The 23,823-nt window shown below is 41.3% G+C and overlaps 1 protein-coding gene and 1 pseudogene across 1 annotated transcript; one reads left to right on the forward strand and one right to left on the reverse strand.

The window, feature by feature from the left end:
• Positions 1 to 4,406: 4,406 nt before the first annotated feature.
• Positions 4,407 to 16,279, reverse strand: LOC148009759 (uncharacterized; annotated as a pseudogene).
• Positions 16,280 to 17,393: 1,114 nt separating this feature from the next.
• On the forward strand, positions 17,394 to 21,950 carry LOC148009760 (structural maintenance of chromosomes protein 4-like). Its single transcript, XM_087673356.1, has 7 exons — positions 17,394 to 17,807; positions 18,306 to 18,425; positions 18,606 to 18,709; positions 18,810 to 19,293; positions 19,489 to 19,727; positions 19,844 to 19,978; positions 21,930 to 21,950. Exons 1-4 carry the CDS (start codon positions 17,541 to 17,543, stop codon positions 18,943 to 18,945), a joined length of 627 nt encoding a protein of 208 aa, XP_087529482.1. The 5' UTR covers positions 17,394 to 17,540; the 3' UTR covers positions 18,946 to 19,293; positions 19,489 to 19,727; positions 19,844 to 19,978; positions 21,930 to 21,950.
• Positions 21,951 to 23,823: the final 1,873 nt, after the last annotated feature.

Raw genomic sequence — 23,823 nt, forward strand, 5'->3', positions numbered from 1 at the left:
AATCCATGTTACCTTCTGGCCAAGCTCATTGTAGCACAAATCCTTTCAGGGTTTTCATGAAGTGTTCCAAGAAGAACATCCATCGTGTATGGACAGGTCCCACAATCTCCACTTCATCTACAAGATGCACCAGGAAGTGGATTTGTATCATGAGTATGCTAGTGGGTAGGTACTTCTCAAAGAGACAAACCATCTCCTCTACTCCCCACCTTACGGATTCAATAGAGGATGTCTTAATCTCCTTCTGTGAGATCCATTGCACTAAATTTGACAACCTATAAGTCACCCTACTTATTTCTAGAGTGAGGCATCCTGTGATCGTGATCGGTAGTATAAACTGCCACGAATGAAGAAGCATTATGAACTCTGACTAGACTTGATAGCGAAATATGCAAGCCACTTACAATCCATTCGTAGTACAAACCTTACATATCTTACGTCAATCATAGGATTTTAGCCCTGACAGTTGGTCATCTTTAGAAAAAGCGGATCTAAGAGAACATATCATATCCATTGGAGTGCGGATAGACCTAATAATTTCCTTCACAATGTGATATTCTTTAGTGGACAAAACCCAAGGAGCGCGAGGTAGTTGCAAGCGACGATCAGTGCCCGATTGTGGCCCAAAACACCTCTATTTTGCCTACCTCCTTCAAATACTTTCATGCCCTTGCAGAGTTTCTCTTTCATGTGATGTGATCCCATAGTAAGTTGCCTACATTCTTGAAAATATGTATAGGATCCAACAAGTGGTTGATGTGTAAGTGGGTCTAATACGGAAACTCGTGGAAAATTGAGAACCGTCGCATTTTGTTTGGATGCGACTCCATGTGGACCATTTTCAACTTGTACCAGATTTGGGCATTCATTCGTGTTGGAGGTTGTCCAAGAAAACCTTCCCTCAGTTCATGACCCTTCGGCAAGAAAGTGGTGTGTCTTTGATATACCATCTTCTTTATGGTTCGTGACAAGGGACATGCATGATAACCCGAGGTAACCAGACCTATCCCAATACCTCTATCTTGTGAATACAAACTTGAACAAGCTATGATAGATAAGACCAACGAGAACGAAAGCCTACTTATGTGAGCACTCCCCAAATCTCGGAAAGTCATGCATGGTCCACATGAGAATGGCTCGTATATTGGCGGATTGTCGACTATCGCGCTTGGTCATATCTTCTACGGTGACCCCCTCCTCCTATAAGATCTTAAGCTCATCGATTAATGGACAGAGATAGACGTCCATATTCTTGACTTTGTAGTGGCCAAGAACGAGCAAGCTAAGGATCAAGTTTTCTTTCTTTGTACAAATCCATGGTGGGATATTGTAGTTAACAAGGACTATAGGCCACAGATTGTAAGAAGTTGAGCGGAGATTGAATGGGTTCATGCCATCCATAGCAAGATCAATCCAAAGATTCCTTGGCTCTCGTACAAAACTTGAAAAGGTAAAGTCAATGTGGCTCCATGCACGTGAATCCACTGATATTTGTTGGACTCCATCTATGGATCTATTCGGCGTATGCCACGTTGTCAAGCTTGCTAAGACCGATGTACGAAATATGTGATATATACAGGGGATAAGTGGAAAGTATCTAACAACTTTCTGAGGGATAGTTTGCCCTTACAAGTCCTATTGATACATGTGAGCACCACACTTTGGACATGTCTCCATAGTCTCATACTCTCCTCGAAACAACACGCAATTGTTGACACATGCATGGATGCTGTTGTAGTCCATGCCAAGCTTTCGTAAAACATGTCGCGTATCATCATAAGACTTAGGTATGGTATTTCCAAGTGGTAATATATGATACTTTAGCAACTAAAAACAAATCATAAAACACCTTGAAAAAGCACAATTATTTTTTATAATGGTATCGAAAAGAAATAAACAAAGCATACGTAGAAGGTATCTAAATAACTCAGTGACACTTGCATCGCTCCACTTGTATTTTGCTTGCACACCTAGGAGTGCAAGCAGTGTCTTCAAGTGAGATACTCAACACCCATCATATCATTGTATGGATGCTTCCTCTCTAAGCGAATCAGATGTCTTGGCATCCATGGGCATCAATGCATTGATCATTGCCTCGATCTCAAGCTCCAAGATTGTAAGAAAGTCTGAAATATTGCATGTTTCCTCTGATATTGACGGTATAGACCAGGTAGTGCTTTCCAAGTGGTGGATTCGCTCAGGCACTCCTTCCATCGCATGCCCAAGAAATCTTCTAACTAGACGCAATAGGTGCACTCCTCCTTAGGATGAGACATCACCTCCTTGTATAAATTTTACAACCATATCCAATGTTTTTGTATATGATATTCAATTAGTTTGCGAATATAATGCATGATTGATACACATAAAGCATACCGTTTGCTCAAAGTCTGAGATCGTCTAATCAATGATCTCCAATTGAAACTCGTTGAAGCGTCGTATGTGTTCTATAGACAAGCGATGCTTTCGTCTGATTGCAAGTTTTCATTGAGAGCAAGGACATGGGATATGCTGATTAAGATATGCCTTGCGATCTTGAACATCACGACCTTCATCGTTTTCCATTTTATCTACATTACGATAAACAATTTGTTTTTGTTCTCATTGTCTTTTTCTTTCTTCATTTGTTTGAAAAGGGATTTCTTCTCTTGTAACTCAACAAAATTAACGTCAACTAAAGTCTTGGTTTTCTCCCCCTTTCTTTGCGCTCTTCATTTTGTGTTCTCTCCACTTTCTCTTTCTTTCTCTCTCTTTCTTTGTTGCCCCTCTCTTTGTTTCTCTCCACCCTCTTATGTTTTCTTACTTATTCTCCTCTCTCTCCCTCTCTCTCTCTTTTCCCATTTCGTTGTTGTCTTTCATGTTTATTCTCTCTTCCTCTCGTTCTCTCTTCCTTTTCCTTTCTTCTTCTCCCTCTCTCAGTTTTTATCTCTCTCTCTCTCTCTCTCTCTCTCTCTCTCTCTCTCTCTCTCTCTCTCTCTCTCTCTCTGTGTGTGTGTGTGTGTGTGTGTGTTGCCCCTCTCATTGTTTCTCTCCACCCCCTTATATTTTCTCACTCATTCTCCTCTCTCTGTCTCTCTCTCTTTCTTTGTTGCCTCTCTCATTGTTTCTCTCCATCCCCTTATGTTTTCTTACTCATTCTTCTCTCTCTCTTCCTCCCTCCCTCCCTCCCTCTCTCTCTTTGTTGCCCCTCTTTTTGTTTCTCTCCATCTCCTTATGTTTTCTCACTCATTCTTCTCTCTCCTTTCCTCTCTCTCTCTCTCTCTTCCCATTTCTTTGTTATCTTTCATGTTTATTCTCTCTCTCATTCTCTCTTCCTTTTCCTTTCTTATTCTCCCTCTTTCACTTCCTATGTTTTTCCCTCAATGCACCTCATTCTCAAGAAAAACCCTCTCTTTGTTTTTCTTCACCCCCTCGTATTTTCTCACTCATTCTGCTCTCTCCCTCCCTCCCTCCCTCTCTTTCTTTGTTACCTTTCATGTTTATTATCTCTCTCTCTCTCTCTCTCTCTCTCTCTCTCTCTCTCTCTCTCTCGTTCTCTCTTCCTTTTCCTTTTTTCTTCTCCCTCTCTTATTTTCTATCTCATTTTCTCTCTTTCTCCCTCAATGCACATCATTCTTAAAAAAACAAAAAAGAACGAGAAAGAAAAAGAATAAACCCTCTCTTTTATTCTCTCTATCCCCTTGTGTTTTCTCATTCATTCTCCTCTCTCTCTCCCTCTCTCTCTTTCTCTCTGCCTTTATTATGTTTCATGTTTATTCCCTCTCTCTCTCATTCTTTCTTCTTCTCCCTCTCTCATTTCCTCTCTTTCTTCCTTGATGCACCTCATTCTCGACAAAAACAAACAAAAGAAAAGAAGAAAGAACAAGAACAAACCAAGAGGGAGCAATGTATTCACAAAAAAGGCCAGAGGACGGATTCTTTGTCTCCTCTTCATGACGGTCTCTCTTTGCCCTTCGCATACTTCCTCCTCTTCTTCGTGAGCAACGGTGGCGATGAGAAGCTCTCCTTCTCTCTCTTTCTCTATTTCTCTCCCTTTCCCTCACAAACACACGATCTCTTTCACTCTTCGCAGCAAAATGCTGCACTAGGGTTTCAGCCGATTTTTTTAACTATGAGTACCGTTGCTATTTGCGCCACATTTGCGACACAAATAGCGACATCGCTAATATGTGTCACAACTGGGCGTCACTATTTCCCTATATCCTTTTAGTGTATAGTATTCAAATTAAAAATTGCCCTATTGTATATAATCCAAAGCTTTTGCAATCAAATTGCCATCATTTGAAATGGAATTCAAATAGTTTTTGTATCACTTTTCGTCCTTCTTATAATTTTGCATCTGTATTTCCATTTGTACTAGCTGAGGAAAGAGGAAAACTTGTGTAGTGTGAATGTCCTTACATAAATTATTTCTCTCTTTTCTCTAGGGCACCTACACATAAGATGTGATTCACATTATTTGCAAATAGGAAAAATGCATCTTAGACAATGTACCACACTTTTGGATTACATATTCTATTTAACTTGTAACCATTACACTTGAACAAATAGGAAGCAGGGATATTTAGGTCATCATTCATTAGGTCTATTTGCACTTGACGTAAAGAGACATTACACTAAGCATCATTACGAGCTCATCCTCCAACCAAACCTCCAATGTCATCAAAGGATTATCAACATCATCTTGTAAGTCTTGATCAATTGCCACGATCTTTCCATTCACATAATGCCATCTCATGTAATATAAAGTGAAAATCAAAATTTGTGATGCAATCATATATTTGTAAACAATAGATTTCCATTGCACTTTGTACATAATCCCACAAATTTCTTTTATATCCCAGCCCCAGGGGGTCCATTAGGGTTTATCATATGGTACCACCTGAGTGTAAGGGGGAGGGGGGGGGGGGTATTTAAGGGAAGGAATGTACATTTTATAAGGTAAGGTCCTATAAATAGGGGGTAGATAAGGGGTATTTTCATATATTTCTTGCACATAGGTGATGTCTCCTTATTACTACTAGTGAATCCCTCGTGATCCCATCTTTGACCCTTGAAGTCCATACATTTCTCCTATTTGCATATGAACATTAATGTTGTTTTCGAAACTTTCTCATCATAAAAAGAATCCACCAAAACATGTAATGCCATGAAGATTGTGATCTTCACCTGTCAGCTAGCTACATTAGGCTGTAGATATCTTTGAATATTTACACAAATCTTTAATCTATAAGATTCACATGTTTCTACTTTCGAGATTGGCCACTCTGTAGTATCCAACGTTGGGAGTGAAAGAGGGTTGAGAGATCCAAATTCTGTTATCACTACAAGGATTTAAACCTATAGCAATGGCGAGTAGCGACGCAGGTAGCAGCGTCGCTATTTGCGTCGACGCAAATAGCGACTCCCCATAGGGAAAAAAAACAGGCCGAAATCGAGCACGGGTTCATTTCACGCATTTTCGTCGATCGTTTCGAGAGGGAGAGCGAGAGAGAGAGAGAGCTACCATCATGAGAGAGGGAGAGGAAGAAGGCTTGCCGCCGCCGCTGCCGTCGTTCGCGAAGGAGAGGAGGAGCCTTCATCACGAGGAGGAGTCGCCAAACCCTTGCCATATCTCATCGGTGAGTCCACTCTCTTCTTCTTTTGCTCGTTTAGGGTTTAATTCTCTTTCTCTTTTGCTTGTTTAGGAGAGGAAATGAGAGAGAAAGAGAGGGAGAGGGAGAAGGAGGGAGAAAAAGAGAAAGAGAGAGGAAGAGAAAGAGAGGGAGAGGGAGGGAGAGGGAGAGGGAGGGAGAGTGCATTCTCTCTCTCCCTCTCCCTTTTTCTTTTATAATTTGTGTATATATATTGAGAGAGGGAGAGGAAATGAGAGAGAAAGAGAGGGAGAGGGAGAGGGAGAGGGAGGGGGAGGGAGGGAGAGAGGGAGGGAGGAAATGGAAGAGGGAGGGGGATGAAATGAGAGAACGAGAGAGAGGGAGAGAGGGGGAGAGAAAGAGAAAGAGAAAGAGAAAGAGAAAGAGAAAGAGAAAGAGAGGGAGGGGGGAGGAAACGAGAGAGGGAGAGAAAGAGAAAGAGAAGGGGAGAGAGAGAGAGGGAGAGGGATGGGGAGGAAATGAGAGAGGGAGAGGGAGGGAGAGAGAGGGAGAGTGCATTCTCTCTCTCCCTCTCCCTTTTGCTTTTACAATTTGTGTATATATATTGAGAGAGGGAGAGGAAATGAGAGAGAAAGAGAGGGAGAGGGAGGAAATGGGGGAGGAACGGAGAGTGAGAGGGAGGAAATGGAAGAGGGAGGGGGATGAAATGAGAGAATGAGAGAAAGGAAGAGTGTATTCTCTCTCTTATTTATTTAATTTTTGTACAATTTGTATATAATGTGAGAGGGAGAAGAAATGAGGGAGAGGGAGAGGGAGAAAGAGAGTGAAATTAAAGAGAGGGAGAGGGAGGAAATGGGAGAGGGAGGGGGAGGACATGAGAGAGGAAGAGAGAGAGGGAATGAGAGAGGGAGAGTGTATTATCTCTTTTTTTAATTTATTTTTTGTATAATTTGTATGTAATGAGAGAGGAAGAAGAAATGAGGGAGAGAGAGAGGGAGGAAGAAAGGGAAATTAAAGAGAGGGAGAGGAAGGGGGAGAGGAAATGAGAGAGGGAGGGGGAGGAAGAGAGAGAAAATGAGAGAGGGAGAGGGAGAGGGAGAGGGAGAGGGGGGAGAGACAAAAACATAATAGGGAAATGAGAGAGGGAGAGGGAGGGAGAAGAAATGAGAGAAGGAGAGGAAGAGAGCCAAAGGAAATGAGAGAGGGAGAGGAGAGAGAGAAAAAAAAGAGAGAATGAGAGGAGAGAGAAAAAGAGATAAGATGTTAAACATAATAGGCAAATAGTGCAAGAGAGGGTATGGCCCCTGCACGACATCCACATCTGTTCACGACATCAACCGCGACTGGCCCCTGCAATGTGAGGCCTCCTCTGTGCCCTACTGCAAAACATAGACCAGCTTGCTATACCACCACATCTCCTCGCCTTCAACGTCCACATCGATATCGTCTGCAACCTCCAGCGAAGAGAGCCCAGCATGGATCAGAAGCTGGTGATGATTCAAACAGTCATGACAGCAGCTGTCTTACTAATGAGATTGCCATCAAGACGAGTGTCGCATACACGCAATCGCTTCCTTACGGAAGTACTTTCATGAGTGGTTTCAAGTTATATCTAGCAAAACAAGATCTTTACAAAGGTCAATCCAAATCGAAGGCTCTTCCTCAAGGCCTTTCAATTGAGTCTCTCATCGTCGACTATCTCAAGAAAATATCACAATTTATCTTGCATTACTTAAGGGACAGGTATGGTGAGCAATTGATGATGAAGGATATTGAATGGTGTCTTACCGTGCTAGCAATATGGGCAGAAGTTGCCAAGCAAAATATGAGGAAATGTGCTCAGGAAGCTGGTATGGTCAAGGGAGTGTCAAGCAGAACATGCTCAGAGGATGCAAGCCCTCATCCATTAAGGCTAATGCTGCAGCGTTAGATGTGACCTTATTGTGGCTTCAAAACTAATGAATGATCTGCATTTCAATAATTATCCTTGGACCTAATGCCAGTCCAGTTATCTAGATTTCTTTAGTATATTTAGGGTAAAGGAGCCAGTAAAGTGATACTTAACATTAATAAGGCAATAGCTCACTTGCGAAATGGTCTTGGTCCAAGTTGCTTATATTGTTAGCCCATGCCAGTACCCAAAAAGTGTCACTTGATTAATAGCTATCTTTTTATAGACTCCTCTACCTTATAGTGTTCTGACTTTGCATTGTAAGCCTTGTGTATTCCAACCTCCCTCCTTGTGCATTTCAACCTCCCATGCCAATGAGAGAGGGAAAGGAGAGAGAAAAAGGAATGAGAGAGGGCAAGGGAGGGAGAGGAATGAGAGAGAGAGAGAGAGGAGAGAGAAAAAAGAGAGAGGGAAGGAGAGGGAGAGGAGAGAGAAAAGGAAATGAGAGAGGGAGAGGAGAGAGAAAAAGGAATGAGAGAGATAGGAGTGAGAAAAAGGAATGAGAGAGGGTAAGGGAGGGCAAGGGAGGGAGAGGAATGAGAGAGAGAGGAGAGTGAAAAAGAGAGAGGGAGGGAGAGGAATAAGAGGGAGAGGAGAGAGAAAATGAAATGAGAGAGAGAGGAGAGAGAAAAAGAGAGAGGGAGGGAGAGTAGAGAGAGAAAAGGAAATTAGAGAGAGAGAGGAGAGAAAAAGAGAAATGAGAGAGAGAGAGAGGAGAGAGAGGAGAAAACGAAATATTATGTGCTAGGTACTGAGTATTAGGTACTAAATACTAGTATTCTATGATACTATATGCTAGGTCATAGAAAAAGAGAGAGATGGAAGGAGAGGATAACAATCTAAGAAAAAAAAAAGAATGATAGCAAAAACAAATTGTTTGTTGTAACGTAGAAAAGATGGAAAACGAAGAAGGTCTTGTCATTCAAGATCGCGAGGTGTATCTTAATCAGCGTGTCCCATGTCCTTGCTCTCAATGCAAGTTGGCAATTAGACGAAAACACCGATTGTCTATAGAACACGTACGACGATTTGGCGAGTTTCAATCTGAGATCATTGATTAGGCGATTGCGGATTTTCAACAAAACGGTAATTTAAAGTTAATATCAATCATGCATTGTACTCGCAAGGTAATTGAATACCATATACAATAAGATTGGGTCTTGCTGGCAAATTTTCTATCCAGGGAGGTGATGTCTCATCCGAAGGGGGAGTGCACCCTTTGCAGCCAATTAGAAGAGTACGTGAGCGTGCGATGGATGGAGTGCAGGAGCCAATCCACCACTCGCAAGGCCAATCTATACCATCAATGCCAGAGGAGATAGGTAACCTTCCAGACCTACCTGCAATCTTGGAGCCTGAGATGGAGGCAATGATCGATGCATTGATTCCCATGGATGTTGAGACTTCTGATCCACTTAGAGAGGAAGCATCCATACCATTATATGATGGGTGCCGAGTATCTCGGCTGAAGACATTGCTTGCACTCTTAAGTGTGCAAGCAAAATACGGGTGGAGCGATACTAGTGTAACCGAGTTGTTCAGGTACCTTGTACATACGCTTCATTGATTTTTTTTCCAGCACTATTATTACAAACATTTGTGCTTTTTCAAGGTGTTTTATGATTTTTTTCAGGTTATTGAAATATCATATATTACCACCTGCAAATACCATGCCTGAGTCTCATGATGATGCATGACATGTTTTACGGAAGCTTGGTATGGACTACAATAACATCCATGCATGTATCAACGATTGCTATCTATTTCGAGGAGAATACGAGACTATGGAGACATGTCCAAAGTGTGGTGCTCATAGGTATTGATAAGACTTGCAAGGGCAAACCATCCCTCAAAAAGTTCTCAGACACTTTCCGCTCATCTCCCGCATAAACCACATGTTTCGTACGTCCGGCATGGTGAGCTTGACAATGTGGCATGCGCAGAATAGGTCCACGGATGGAGTTCAATGAATATCAATGTATTCGCGTGCATGGAGCCACATTGACTCAACCTTCCCAGACTTTGTCCGAGAGCCAAGGAATCTTCGCGGCTCGGTCTTGCAATGGATGGCGTGAACCTATTCGGTCTGCACTCAGCTTCTTACAGTGTGTGGCCTATAGTCCTTGTCAACTACAATATCCCTCCATGGCTTTCTACGAAGAAAGGACATCTCATCCTTAGCTTGCTCGTCCCAGGCTGCTACAAAGTAAAAAATATAGACGTGTATCTTCGTCCATTAGTCGATGAGCTTAAGATTTTGTGGGAGGAGGGGGTCACCGTGCAAGATATGAGCAGGCACGATGGTCGGCGGTTAGCCAATATTCGAGCCATTCTCATGTGGACGATGCATGACTTTCCGGGATTGGGAGAGTGCTTAGGTGAGCAGGCCTCCATTCTCGGTGGTAATATCTATATTTTATCTCATTCAATCAAGTATTCACTAGGTCATGGTGTTGGAACAGGTTTGCTTACCTCAGGTTATCATGAATGTCCATTGTGCGGGCCACAGTTAGACTCCCGAAGGTCACGAACCATGAAGAAGATGGTATATCAAGGACACGCTGCTTTCTTGCCGGAGGATCATGAACTCAGGGAAGGTTTCCTTGGACGACCTCCAACATGTATGAATGCCGCAAGCTGGTACGAGCTGAAAATGGTCCATGCGGAATCACATCCAAATGGAATGCGACGGTTCTCAGTTTTCTACGAGTTGCCATATTGGACCCACTTATAGGTCAACCACTTGTTGGATCCCATGCATATTTTCAAGAATGTGGGCAGCTTGTTATGGGACCACATCACAGGAAAGAGAGACACTATAGGGGCACGAATGGATTTGAAGAAGGTAGGGAAGATGGAGGCACTTTGGCCGCAGTCGAGTGTTGATGGTCGCGTGCAGCTTCCTCGCGCTCCTTGGGTTTTGTCCACTAAAGAAGAGCGCATTGTGAAGCAAGTAATCAAGTCTATCCACACTCCGACGGGTATGATGCGTTCTCTCATGTCCGCATTTTCTAAAGACGATCAATTATCAGGGCTAAAATCCCATGACTGGCATAAGATATGTCAGGTTTGTACTACGAATGGATTATAATTAGCGTGGGCATTTTGCTATTTGGAATGTAGCCATTATTCATAATGCTTTCTCATTTGTGGCAATTTGTACTACCGATCGCTATCGCAGAATGTCTTACTCCAGAAATACGCGGGGCCATTTACAGGTTGTCGTCTTTGGTGCAATGGATCTCACAGAAGGAGATTAAGACATCCTCTAATGAATCCGCGAGGCGGGGAGCAGTGGAGATGGTCTGTCTCTTTGAGAAATACCTGCCCACTAGCATGCTCACGATACAAATCCACCTTCTTGTGCATATTGTGGATGAAGTGGAGATTGTTGGACCTGTCCATACGCGATGGATGTTCTTCTTGGAGCGCTTCATGAAAACCTTGAAAGGCTTTGTGCGACAACGAGCTCGGCCAGAAGGTAGCATGGCCGAAGGTTGGTTGGTGTCCGAGACGCTAGTGCATATTTTACAATGGCTACCAACGGTGGAACTAGACAATGAAATCATATGGTCGCTGAATGACGATGATAGACTGACTGGAGATGTGGTGGTTGGAAATGGGGTAGAAAAAAGAATGGATGCCTCAATGGAAGAGAAGGTGAATTGCTTTTGTATGTTGCACCATGCCTCTATGGAGACATGACTCGCTAAGTACCAGATCGCTAGGCAAGATCGAGAGGAAGCGCGAGCTGAATTCCGACGTAGTACGTGCCATCGACCGATTCAATATCCCGACATGGAGGAGATGCCGTGGTTTATGTCAATGCGATGGTTGCATGGAGCCTTGACCGCATCGTCTCGTGAAGGGACAGAGGTCTCAATGGAGGAGTGGGAATTCTCGAGAAGATGTAGTCCAAAGGTGATGAGGGATTTAGAATCTGTCGTATCTAAATTTTATATAAGACATCTAATTTGAGTGTTTCAATGTACAATACAAAATATATAGTGCAGCATGGTAGCGGGGATGGCATTTTCGCATGGAGCGTATTGACAAAATGCGCTCCACAATGGACTATGGTGTCATGGCAAGGTTCGAGCAAGAGAGCCGGCGACGAGCAACGGATCCAAACACGATTGTGGATGAGATGGAGTATTTTGGAAACTTGCAAAGTATTGTTACGGTGGATTATCGTAGCTTCTCCATGATACTATTCGATGTATAGTGGTTCAAAGTGGTACTTAGAGGAGCTGGAGCAACAATTCGACGAGGTCCATCTGGATTTCTCGAAATAGATTCCGAAAAAAATGGACGGATTTGCGCGACACCTTTATGTTACTGGCCGATTGTGAACAAATGCATGGACTCATTTGCTTGCTAATTGTATTACGACATGGTTTATGTCACAATGGTTTGAACTCTCTTGTACATGTTTGTGAATAGGTAATCTTCTATCCAAACCTCCGATAACCTCAATGGTGGTATGTTATACCTTCAACTTCTCGAAGTGCGAGAGTATATGATCAAAGCGATGTTTCGAGCATAGATAAAGATAATATGCAAATAGAGGGGTCGATATTGCAAGGGGTGGAGGCCTTTGAAAGCTTGGAGCTAGCATCAGCTAACAATGATGGAAATACAAGAGTCCAAGAATTCTTTGAGAACGAGGCGGACTCATTCTTTTGTGGTGACATGTCTATTGACCTTCCAGTGTATGCGGAGTTGTGTCAGGAGATTAACATGGGACCATAGGATACTTCATACTTGGAGCGTCCACTTACTCAATTCGTTGACCAATTGCTTATAAGGGTACGTAAGATATGCATTTTAAGTGAGATTTTTTTTTAATGATTTATATTGCTATGCTTTGTATGATTTAAATTGATTATTCTAACATCATTTTTTGTCAGTGTAGGCGACATTTTCAGGATGAGTCGAGGGATGAGCAATGAAGAGTTACATGACATCTTCGCACGTATGTCTCCAGACCAGATCGCCAGATTCATAGAGATGGCAGACCAGGAGCTGTCTCGGTCTTCATCAGGGCGCTCTGCTAGATCTGCTTCAGCGCGATTGGATGCTTCGACTTCGAGCATACGAGCTCGACACTCACGACTTGGGCCAGAGAGAGGGAGTGCATCGGGATAAGGGGAATGCTGCAAAGATACAGAGGCAGTGAGCCCGTGGCCGACACGGGATACAGGTGCGACTCGTTGCTCTTGTGGATGCTGTGGAGACACGGACGCGGTGTCTCCGTCTCGTCGTTCAGCTGGAGCTGCGTCACCTCCAGGATTTGTCACACCTGTGGGTTACTCCGGCTTTTGCGCAGCCGTCAGCAGCAGGTGGCACCCCTGTAGGTGCCACTCTGAGAGATATTACCACCGTCGGTACACCGAATGCATAGGGGTCTCCTGGATATGCCCAGGAGAGTGGACGCAGATGGGAGAGGACCCATCTTAGGTAGACTCCAGGGAGTTATGGATACCTAGTCGATAGTAGGTCAAGAGCCATCATCATGAATGATGAGGGGAGGAGGGTGATGGCTTGCATGAGAGAGTTGTGCCAATAAGTTTTTTGGCACAACGTCTTGGATCATTGGAAGAACATACCGGAGGGGAGCAAGGACTACATAGTAGCATCCTTGTGTTGAGATATCGAGCTCCACTCGTGATACGCCAGGGTGACCGTTGTGTATTTATGTCACCGACTTGTCAGTTGTAGATGCGGTTGGTACACCGCCCATGAATAATAGCTACATGATAGCTATCCTTATCTACTTTAGTTCGTGGCTCAGTTAGTGTGCCACCTTAGTTAGTTGAGTTTGGTTTGAGACCCATATATAGGGTTCTTCTATTTCTTTGTACTTGAGTTCTTTTGGCTTACACAACTAAGAAGAGGAAAACTGTTTTCAGCCTCCACCCTTGTGTGTCTTCCCCCATTGTGCAAGCAAGAAAGCTTCAAGCGAGACTCCTTCCTTCTCTCCCACAATCTTGACACCTTGCACGAGGAGTTTCCAATGCCAGCCACAGCAGATAGATTCTCTACGGGCTGGATGATGGATTGCATGCGTGCATACATGTCACATAGACGATCCGACACATGCAAGGCAATCAAAAGTGAGGCTACAAAGCCCGAGTGGTTAGATGCAGACGACTGGCACCGATTGAGGGAGGAGGCTACAGATTCTCCAGGACGTTGGAGTCAGCAGGCGCGAGGCGACGAGGGCACGACTAAGGCCAGAGTGGTCTATCATCTTGGGAGTGGCGGGCCACATGACATATTTGGAGGACTTTGTAAGTTTTTCTTTTGTTTTGCTTGTTTATTTTTTTGAAATATTCTTTGTACTGACAATCATGTTTCTAACAGTTAGCATTTTGTTTTCTTTGCAGCACTCCATTACAAATCGCGATCCGACTGGCCTTGAGACTCGATATGCAGAGAGGCATGGTCTCACTGCATTGATCGACCGATTGTATAGACGTGGCGGCCCTGTAAGTCACTCATCTTTCTTGTCCGTAGTTACCATGAGATATTTGAATGCATTATTGTATGGTGGACTGATGTGTTGTTTCTTTTTCTGCAAAGTCCGTTCGATGCTCCTTTGCGGCGGGACGAGCTTTGGGGGACGAGGATGCGTAGCTCGCCCTTGGATCCCTGGAGCTCACACACCTTTATTTTTGAGTCGCCTGATCTATGTAGACATTTTCTATGTATTAGTGATATCCTGTCATGATTGTACCAATCACTTTTTATGCGATCATGTATTTATTTCATGTATCACTTTTATGATTTCAGTATACATTGTTTTTGTTTGCAAGCGCATTATACACAGTAGTGCAGAAACTATTTACAATTTTTTTTTCCCTATTACCGTCGCTATTAGTGTCGCAAATTTTACTGCTCACATCGTTATGCACGTCGCAAACCGTCGCTATCAGCGTCGGTATTGGCGTCGCTATCAGCATCGACACCAATACCGATTGTTCTATGGCGTCGCCAATAACGGCACTTTTTGCGATGATGGGGGCAAATTTTGTTATTTGCATTTTTGTTGCTTTAAACGTCGGTATAAGGCATATATCTTGTAGTGTATGCTTAATGGTGCATTGTAAAATTTGTCATTTAAAAAAAACTCATCCTTGGTCAATGACCTATTAGAGGTTGCTTTGTACAACTGCTTGCCAAAAGAGCCATGAATGGCATCAAAGATTCCAAGTATGCTTTCGATAGGTTGCCAGCCTTCAAGGTTTGATGGATATATATCTACAACCCTAAATAGACTTCAGTAAATTTCTAAAACATAAAAAATCGGTTTCAAGCCTTTGAAATTTTTTGAACTTACAATTTGGTCTATGGCATGGCATGTCAATAGGCGAGTTCTGCAAATGCAGTTTTGAGTGCATATATGCATGTTGTATAAGTACCTCCTTGATTTTTTCCCCCAATCATTTGACCTTGAAATCCTTGGCTCACCCCTTGTAGGTGTCAGTGAATTCATTTCCATATCATCTTCTTTTCCTTGTCTATAACATAACCCAACTACCAATAGAGATGGTAGTAGGAATCCACCTATTATTGTCAAGATCAAAATTGTTGTAGATTGTGATTACTTTGATAAAAGAGGAGAGACACTAAGGACGTGAGGCTTCTATTGACATAGAAGATGAAGCAAAAGAAGACATTGAGTGAAAAGAGAGAATAGAATAGAAAATCTTGTGCAAAAATGAAAGGATAACATGCACTTTGCTAATCTATTAGAGTTTTTTGGAAAAAAAGAAGGGATACTGCATCGGAGGGAAAATGTTTGGGTGTATTATTCAAGATTTTTTAAAAAATGACCGGGATATTGCAAGGTTGTGCGGGATTGACAAGAAATGTCTCCATCTACTTTCTTTAATTGTGCCAATACCTCTTGTTTCTTGTGCCTCCATGAATTTATGCTCCAAAAATACCTAAAAATGTTTCTTTTCAAAAATCTATAAAAACAAGATAAAATACTTCAAATTTGGAAAAACCCTATGTTATCATAACCGTAGCTCTCCTCCTATTGGTTGAGAGGCTTTCTCTCTCTAAAACTAAAAGGCCCAAACTTGAGTCCAAATGTTCCCGAATGTTGTGTCTCTTCCTATCTCTAATATTCCTAGCAATGCCATTACATGGTCCATATCATGATGGGCCTTGAGAAATCCAACATTGGGAGCCAAACAAGAAGTTCTCTTATAAACACTCCTTTTGTCATGATAATCAAAGAAATCATCTCTTATGCATTATTCTAAGCATCATTCAACATTGTATCTTGCTCTAAGTATTAGTTCATTAATAAGAATTAGTAAAAGATTTCTAAGGCATGGAACTTAAGTCTCTTCCCTATATTTTAGCCCTATTCCATATATTTTTAAGACCCTACCATTGGGTGATGCTATAGACAATCTTCTACTAGGGTCATTGCAAACCTACTAAGCCTTTAATCTTCACATTGCATAGTATAGGAGGTCTAGTAATTCTATGATTGATTCCGCTCTTGCCTCACATTCAGGACACATCAATTCCATCTCATAATGAAAGCATCCATGTTATGTAAGATTTGAGCAATAGTAATACGATGGATAGTACTTGGGATCATGAGTTGGAGATGGCCTACCACCATTGTACACAAAGATGTTGAGTACCGGATCTCCAAGTTGGCATAGAACCTTCTCTTGGCTTCATTGTTGCCTTGAGCAATTGTCTCCATCACATAAGAATGTATATAGATCAATAGGGATATTGAGGACGCTGAGATAGAGTGGCCAAGATTGCAAAGAAAGGAGAGGTTTTGGTTTTGGTGCTCACTTGAAGGTGGTGTACTTGAGGCCAAAATTAGAGTGCATAATTAGAGCAGGTTTTGATGTGATGCTAATGTTTGAGGTTCTTATGCAATGCTGAAGATCAAGGAGCTATCTTTGAAGGTGGAGAGGATTTAAACCACTTCTTTTTAATTCTCTATAAGGTGCTGATGATATGGCAAGATATGGACACTATTCAATCATCTCCATTTGAAACTACTCTCCTTAGCTTTATTCACATCAAGAGAGAGAGAGAGAGAGAGAGAGAGAGAGAGAGAGAGAGAGAGAGAGAGAGAGAGTGTGTGTGTGTGTGTTGGTGTGTGTGCACCTATACACATGTTCCTAGGTGGCATATTCAAGTAAAACATATCCAAGTGCAATGGGTGGTGTAATGCATGAGAGGGAGAGAGAGAGAGAGAGTGTGTGTGTGTGTGTTATAATTATGTTTTCTTTTGAAGAAAAAAGGGAGATGACAGACCTAATAAAAAGGTTTGGGACTCATGGAATGCATGCCATCCATGTAGGCTTGATAGATCCTTTGTCAAGTTTGGTAGATTTCAAAATAATAGATAGTACTGTAAATGCAAATCTAAAACGAGAGAAGAAAAGTCAAATGAAAAGGTTTGGAATACATAGAGTGCATGTCATGTAGGCTTGGTAGCTCTTTTATTAGATTTGGTAGATTCAAAAGCAATGATAGGGTACATATAGATGTAGATTTAGAGCCCCTCATGTGTAGGTCAATTGACTTGTGTGAAGGGTGGAGTGCAAGTCCAGAACAACTTCCACGTGCGAGTGCACAAATAGGTGGAACTGGAACCCACTCAAATGGTGTGCATAAGTGAGAGAGAAAGAGAGAGAGGAGACATGTGTAAGATAGGGGATTGTAGGACCTTTCTTGATTGCCACGTCACATTAACTTGTGGTAGTTTACGAAGTATCTCTAATTTTGAAGGTACTTCACAAACTTTATCAAATACTGATTTGTCCGTTGTCAAAGTGAAGAAGCACAAGACACATGCAACTAATCAAAACTTGGACTTGTGCACGTCGATTGACCTGTGTGCCTCCTGGCCCTTATCTAAAGTTGGAGTTGCGAGTCACAAGCATTTGACGTGGCAACGCGGCATGTAAAGGTGACAGGGTGGTGGAAGACTACGTTTTGGGGTTATGGCTCTCAGCAGCACTGAAGCTATGGTGGAGGAAGAGATGCTCCCTGCAAAAGAAACAGACGACCATCCTTCTACTGAGGCAGACGGCTCGACCCCTACCCCCACTGGTGATCTGCCGTATTACCTGCACGTGATCAAGGTGCCCGCCGTTTTTGTGAAGAAAATCTCTTTGCGCGGTTTTAAAAGCTTTAAGTTCAAATCGGAGATCGGTCCTCTCTCCTCCAGCTTCTCTTGCATCGTTGGCCCCAACGGCGCAGGGAAAAGCGTATCCTTTTGATCTGCAAAGCTTAGCTTAACTTACCTACGTCTAGCTTTCATTAACATCGTAAGGATTCGCGGAACGGACTTGTTGGATCCTTCTGCAAGAATGTCAAGTTATCTGTAGTTATTTTTTGGCAAAACGTAGAAATGGTAAGGCTACCTCGTTGAAGGGCATGTGAAGAAGTATCCGTGTAAACATTAACTTTGAAGTTTATCCTTAATCATCTAGCAGCGAGGCTCAGATGTATTAGACGCATTGTTTAGCTTTGGTCGAATACATTAGAAAACTTAAGGTGAAAATTGAAATGAAGGAAAAGTGCACTTACGCCTGCCATTTCTGGATTTCTGATTCCGGTCATTTTTGCACTTTTGCAATTCGTTGCTAGATGACGTTTATTCTGTCTCTTTCCGAGAAATCATCGTTAACAGAAATGCTTTTAGTTCAGTAATTGTATAAGGTCTTGCTGCAGTTAAATTGCTTGTTAGCTTTAACTTCTCAAAGGTGATCGGTGAAGCTTTGGCATTCGTTCTTGGATGTTCTGCAAAGTACATGAGGGCTAAAAGCATGTCTGCTCTATTACATGAGGACCTTCGGAAGTCTGAATTGAAGGCCTGTGCCAAGGTACGTAATGAGTTAATTCGTTTGGGAAATTCTTTTATCTGTAAGTAAGAAAAGCATACATTCATCGGGCTTCCAGCGACTTAAAGAAGCCAAACACGGGCAAAACAATTTCGTCAATCTTATTTTAATACTTCTGAACAAGCAGTTGATCATAGCACGGTGTTTATGTTGTACTTAAAGGTCTCAGTGACGTTGGAAACTTTCCAAAGGTATCAGATAAGAATCACAAGGTCTATCACTGGATCTAGCAGCACCTATTATTGGAAGACTGATGGAGCAAAAAGGTTGTACAATATCTCGTGAACTAAAAATCTATAGTGTATTCTTTGGAACGAAAGAATATACAGTATAGAGGAAGTCTGAAATACGTTTTAATTATGCCAGGCACCTTTCTTTCTTGGAAATGAAACATGAACTAGGAAAGTTTGGCATTGCAACAAACATCTCGGACAGGTCCTTTAGTTTGTCATCAAGATTGTACAAGTTTCTGTTTTCTTGCCCACCATCTTCACTGAAATGAGACAATCTTTGAAGGTTTATAATCATGCAGAGCAGACAAGCTGTCAAAGCAAAGCAACCATCTGAATTTTGTGAGGTTGTGCGCACCTCTAAACTGCACATCTTGCTGCGACATCTAGTTGCACACATTCTATCCATAAAACTCTTCTCATGACAAGTTTAATGCTGCCTAAATGTCTGAATAGTATCTTGAAATCGTTTTTGGAGCTGGTCATTTCAAAGAGAAGCTACTAGAGATCGAAAATGAGATCTGTGCGAAAAGCAGAGAAAGTATCACTCTTCAAGAAAGGCTTTCTGAACTGCAGTCAAGGATAGACAAGCTTCAGCCCGAAGTCTCCAAGTTGCAAAGGTGAGACGATAATAGAGAAAGTAGAGTCATTCCCAAAGCATCAATGTACTCATCAGTAGATATCTGCCTGTGAACTGAGACAATAATATAAAAACTACACTCATCAGAGTCCACTGCTTCCTGCTAAAGTTCTGTGTCTGCATGTATTCATGCGTATTAATGAAGGAGTTAACAGGTTCTTTTTATTTGCAACAGTTTTCACAAAAGATGGCATGACTTTGAGATGAGAAAGGCATGTTTCAGTTGCCAAGACAGACTCAGCTTTTTTATTCCATGATCCATCCAAAGAACGAATGTGACAGTTGACTTTTGTATAAAGTCAGGTGTCATACTTACAACGGGAGTACAAATCACTTAAACAAATGCTGCAGCAAAATCAAACACAGATAGACAGAAAGAACAAAGCTCTTTCAGAATTAAGGGAGAAGAAGGCAGTATCCTGAAGTAGAATCACATGAGATTGAACTTTATTTGAAACCTGACAATTCTTTTAAAAAAATTCCACTAGAATATAGTTATTTATCTATTGTTTATTCTTGAGAACTATCAGCATCTACATACATTGCGTTCTTCTTCCAGCTCAGAAATCAATAAATTGAAAAGTTTATTGCAAGCTCAACAAAGGGATTTAGATTCAACTGAAAAACATTTCTGCGATCTGCGTGCAAAAATGGTAAAAGCACAGGTCAGTGATGATTATTTGTTCCTGGAAAGAGAGAGATGGATTATGTGCACAAACCAAAACAGTACAAGAAAATGTGTTATCCTGCTGCTTGTCTGAATTAAATAAAGTGCCTTATTTTGTGCTTTTTGTCCGGCTCTGATCACAATTTTATTATTCCGATCTCTACGTTGGGAAGCGTTCATGAAATTTTCGTTTTCTCTCTCACATTTAAAATCATCTCTCTTTCATTGGCAACCTTCTATTTTTACGTCTCCTACGCCTCATGGGTCTTCTTGAAAGCTGAAGAAATGCTTCACTTCTAAGTAGAGGGATCCACAAATTCCCTCGTGGTAGAGATTAAGGGCCTTGGTCTGAAAAGGTCATGCTGCAATGCTTAGAACTCGGCCTCAAATAAGTTGTAATCTGCCTCAGTCGCAGCAATGTCCTCCTAGGTAGCTATAATGGCACTCATTGTATTCAAGTTTGTGTTGTCGTACCTTCCAAGCTCTCCTATTGTTGAAACAACTACCCTACACCATAGTTGATTAGATCACACATCTGTTAGTGAGATTCCAAGAATAGCTCTTCTTACTTTATCTCCAAGTAATGCAACATATTAGATACTTGAACACCATCTAGTTCCATAGGCATCAATGAAGCAAGCTTTGGTTTATGAAGGATTGGCTCTTCTAAAGAAGATGGCAATGTGAGATCCAACAAATACTAGATGAGCCGGTGCAGCCTATCTATTGCATGCTCTAGAAACAAGGAAATCGAATGGGCCAAGTCTCGGTTTCTTGGCAACATGTAACTACACCAATATGCATTAGGTCTGAAAAACGTTAAAAATGGCACTTTTGTTAATCCGTGGATTAAGGAAAGGGCCAAAGAGATTTTGCCACGTGGACAAAAATATGGGTCTTCTTGAAAGCTGAAGAAATGCTTCACTTCTAAGTAGAGGGATCCTTAAATTCCCTCGTGGTAGAGATTAAGGGCCTTGGTCTGAAAAGGTCATGTTGCAATGCTTAGAACTCAACCTCAAATAAGTCGTAATCTGCCTCAGTTGCAGCAATGTCCTCCTAGGTAGCTATAATGGCACTCATTGTATTCAAGTTTGTGTTGTCGTACCTTTCAACCTCTCCTATTATTGAAACAACTACCCTACACCATCGTTGATTAAATCACCCGTCCGTTAGTGAGATTCCAAGAATAGCTCTTCTTACTTTATCTCCAAGTAATGCAACACATTAGATACTTGAACACCATGTAGTTCCATAGGCATCAATGAGGCAAGTTTTGGTTTATGAAGAATTGACTCTTCTAAAGAAGATGGCAATGTGAGATCCAACAAATACTAGATGAGCCGATGCAGCCTATCTATTGCATGCTCTAGTAGAAACAAGGAAATCAAATGGGCCAAGTCTCGGTTTCTTGGCAACATGTAACTACACCAAAACGCATTAGGGCCGAAAAACGTTAAAAATGGCACTTTTGTTAATCCATGGATTAAGAAAAGGGCCAAAGAGATTTTGCCACGTGGACAAAAATATGGTATTCTTATCTCCTCTGCTTTTGAGATAGTAGAGTTCATTTTGTGGTTCTCCCCTCCTATTTAGCCGAAATCTTCAAACCTTGACAAGTTTTGGTAGTCCCAAAGGCCCCTATAACTAATAAAAGCTGATAAAACCTTTGACAAAGATATGAAAAAGTTAAGTTAATTAAGACCATTTTGAAAATCAGGAGAATTTTCAAAGTTCTTGGCGCTCGTAGTATTTTTAATTTGTTTCCTGGCCTCTCTCTTTAGGTTTCTTTCTCTACACATTATCTGCATACTTGTTGTCTTTTACATGGTCACAAGGCGTCCTTCTCATTTCATAAACTCTTGCATCATGTATAGCAAGAGTGCAAATGGAGAATGGGAGCCCAAAACATTTACTATAAATGATTGGGTTACAATGCTACCATCTTATAGGGGCTCTCACAGAGTGAAAAAAACAAAACAAGGGGATATCAAATATCATTGGAAGGGACATATCTTTGCCTTCAAACCCACGCCTCAAGGTTGGTTTGCTTTGGTGCAACATGTTTACATGGCTAGAGATATGCACTTGGCTCCATGGGAATGTTTTTCCTAGCAAGCACACTATAAATTTGAGTCGTAAAATATAAGTGAGTATATGGTTTTGTTTGAAGCATATGCTAAATAATGGATTGTTGGTTGTAGATATCTTTCCATCAACAAGTTTCAAGTGGCAACCTATGGAGATCCTCAACGGAACATTCCATGCCATTCATAAAGAATTTGCAGACATTATTTATGATGATCAGACCACGAGTTTTTTTTCATGAAAGTGATTTTTTTGTATTATGCACAATATGTGGTTCCTTCAAGAGCAGGTGTATATGGATACCTTGAAGATCTGCAATTACCAAGCCTCTCATCTTTGGATTGGAGGATGCTTGATGAATCAACAACGGAGAGTTTTAAACTCAAAATTGCTCAAGATATTCAAAAGGTTATGACTCTCGGAAGGATCTTGAGAAGAGTACGCTTATCGTGGTTTTTACCCTTGCATGTTTTTGTAGCTTGCTTTAAAACAACATGTTTACAATGGATGAAGTTTCGTGGCTAAATAGAATTTTTTTAGAGGAAGATTGGGATAAAATTTTAGGTCTATGTTGGAAATTCAAGGAATCTGACCACAAAGGTGACTTTATAAGGTGCAATGTGTGCCCTCAATCATTGGGTTTATCCTATAATATATCTCAACAATCTCTTATCATAGATTTTGATGATAGAAGATACAAACTTAGATTGGGTGCTTGGGTTCCTTTTGATTCAGATATTGATTGTAAGACATTGAAACTTACAGTGCAAGTTATTGCACAAGAAGTAAAGGAGGTGAACATTACTTCAAAGTGGAGTCTTAAGGATGTAAGAGACACCTTGGAGTTTCTAGACAATGTTACTCCTAGATATAAGTTCAAGGTAAATGGTGTTGTAATTGAAAAAAGAGCTGAGAGCCCTGTATCATGTATGAGCTATTTGCCTCCTAGTGTTGTGAGTTTCGAACCATAAATATGTATGTATAAATAATTTTGAATCTTTCTTTTGCTCACAAATATTGCTGCTAGAAACATGGAAATATATACATTGATAAGTACTATTTAAAAAAATCTTGGTATAAGCTTTGTAGTGATTCTGTGAATTATCGTTTGTGGACCAAAATGATTTCATTATATCATGAGTTACAAAATTGTAGTACAATTTAATAGGAAAGACTTGGTACAAGCTTTATAATTCTCTATGATTCTATGAATAAAAAATCGTCTTTCAGCAGTAAGATCAAAATGACATATCATTAAATTTTGGGTTAGAATATTGCACTACATATGTATATACGAGGGGAATGTTACTTTAGTACAAATAGACAAACTAATAATTATAAGGCTATTCTCTAGCTTCTCTTTGATCTTTGGCTTCTCCATCCTTAGGTTGTTCTTTAGCTTCTCCTTGATCTATAGCTTCTCCATCCTTAAGGCTTCTCTTCTTCTTTGGAAAAGTTGCTTCATCTTCCATACTTTCATCCATAATCACTAGTTTCCTCTTAATAGGTGTTTTCTTTGGTTGCTCGAAGAACTTAATTACCTCAAGTACTCTTTTCTCCTTGGGCTTTAGAGGAGATGGACTAAATTTAAATGGAGAGAGCTTAGGCATGCCCTTCATTTTGGGCCCCTTTTGTTTGGACCTTGGAAACTTCTTTTTCTTGGTGGTTGCCATTTTCTTGCCTTTGCCCTTCATTGTTACCTGTCATTTGGAATTTTTAGCTAGGAGAGGGGAATCTGGGTCCATCGGTGTAATTGCC

Source organism: Lygodium microphyllum, chromosome 30 (genome assembly GCF_053477565.2).
Source record: "Lygodium microphyllum isolate KBCC chromosome 30, Lygodium_microphyllum_v1.1.10, whole genome shotgun sequence".
NCBI lineage: Eukaryota > Viridiplantae > Streptophyta > Polypodiopsida > Schizaeales > Lygodiaceae > Lygodium > Lygodium microphyllum.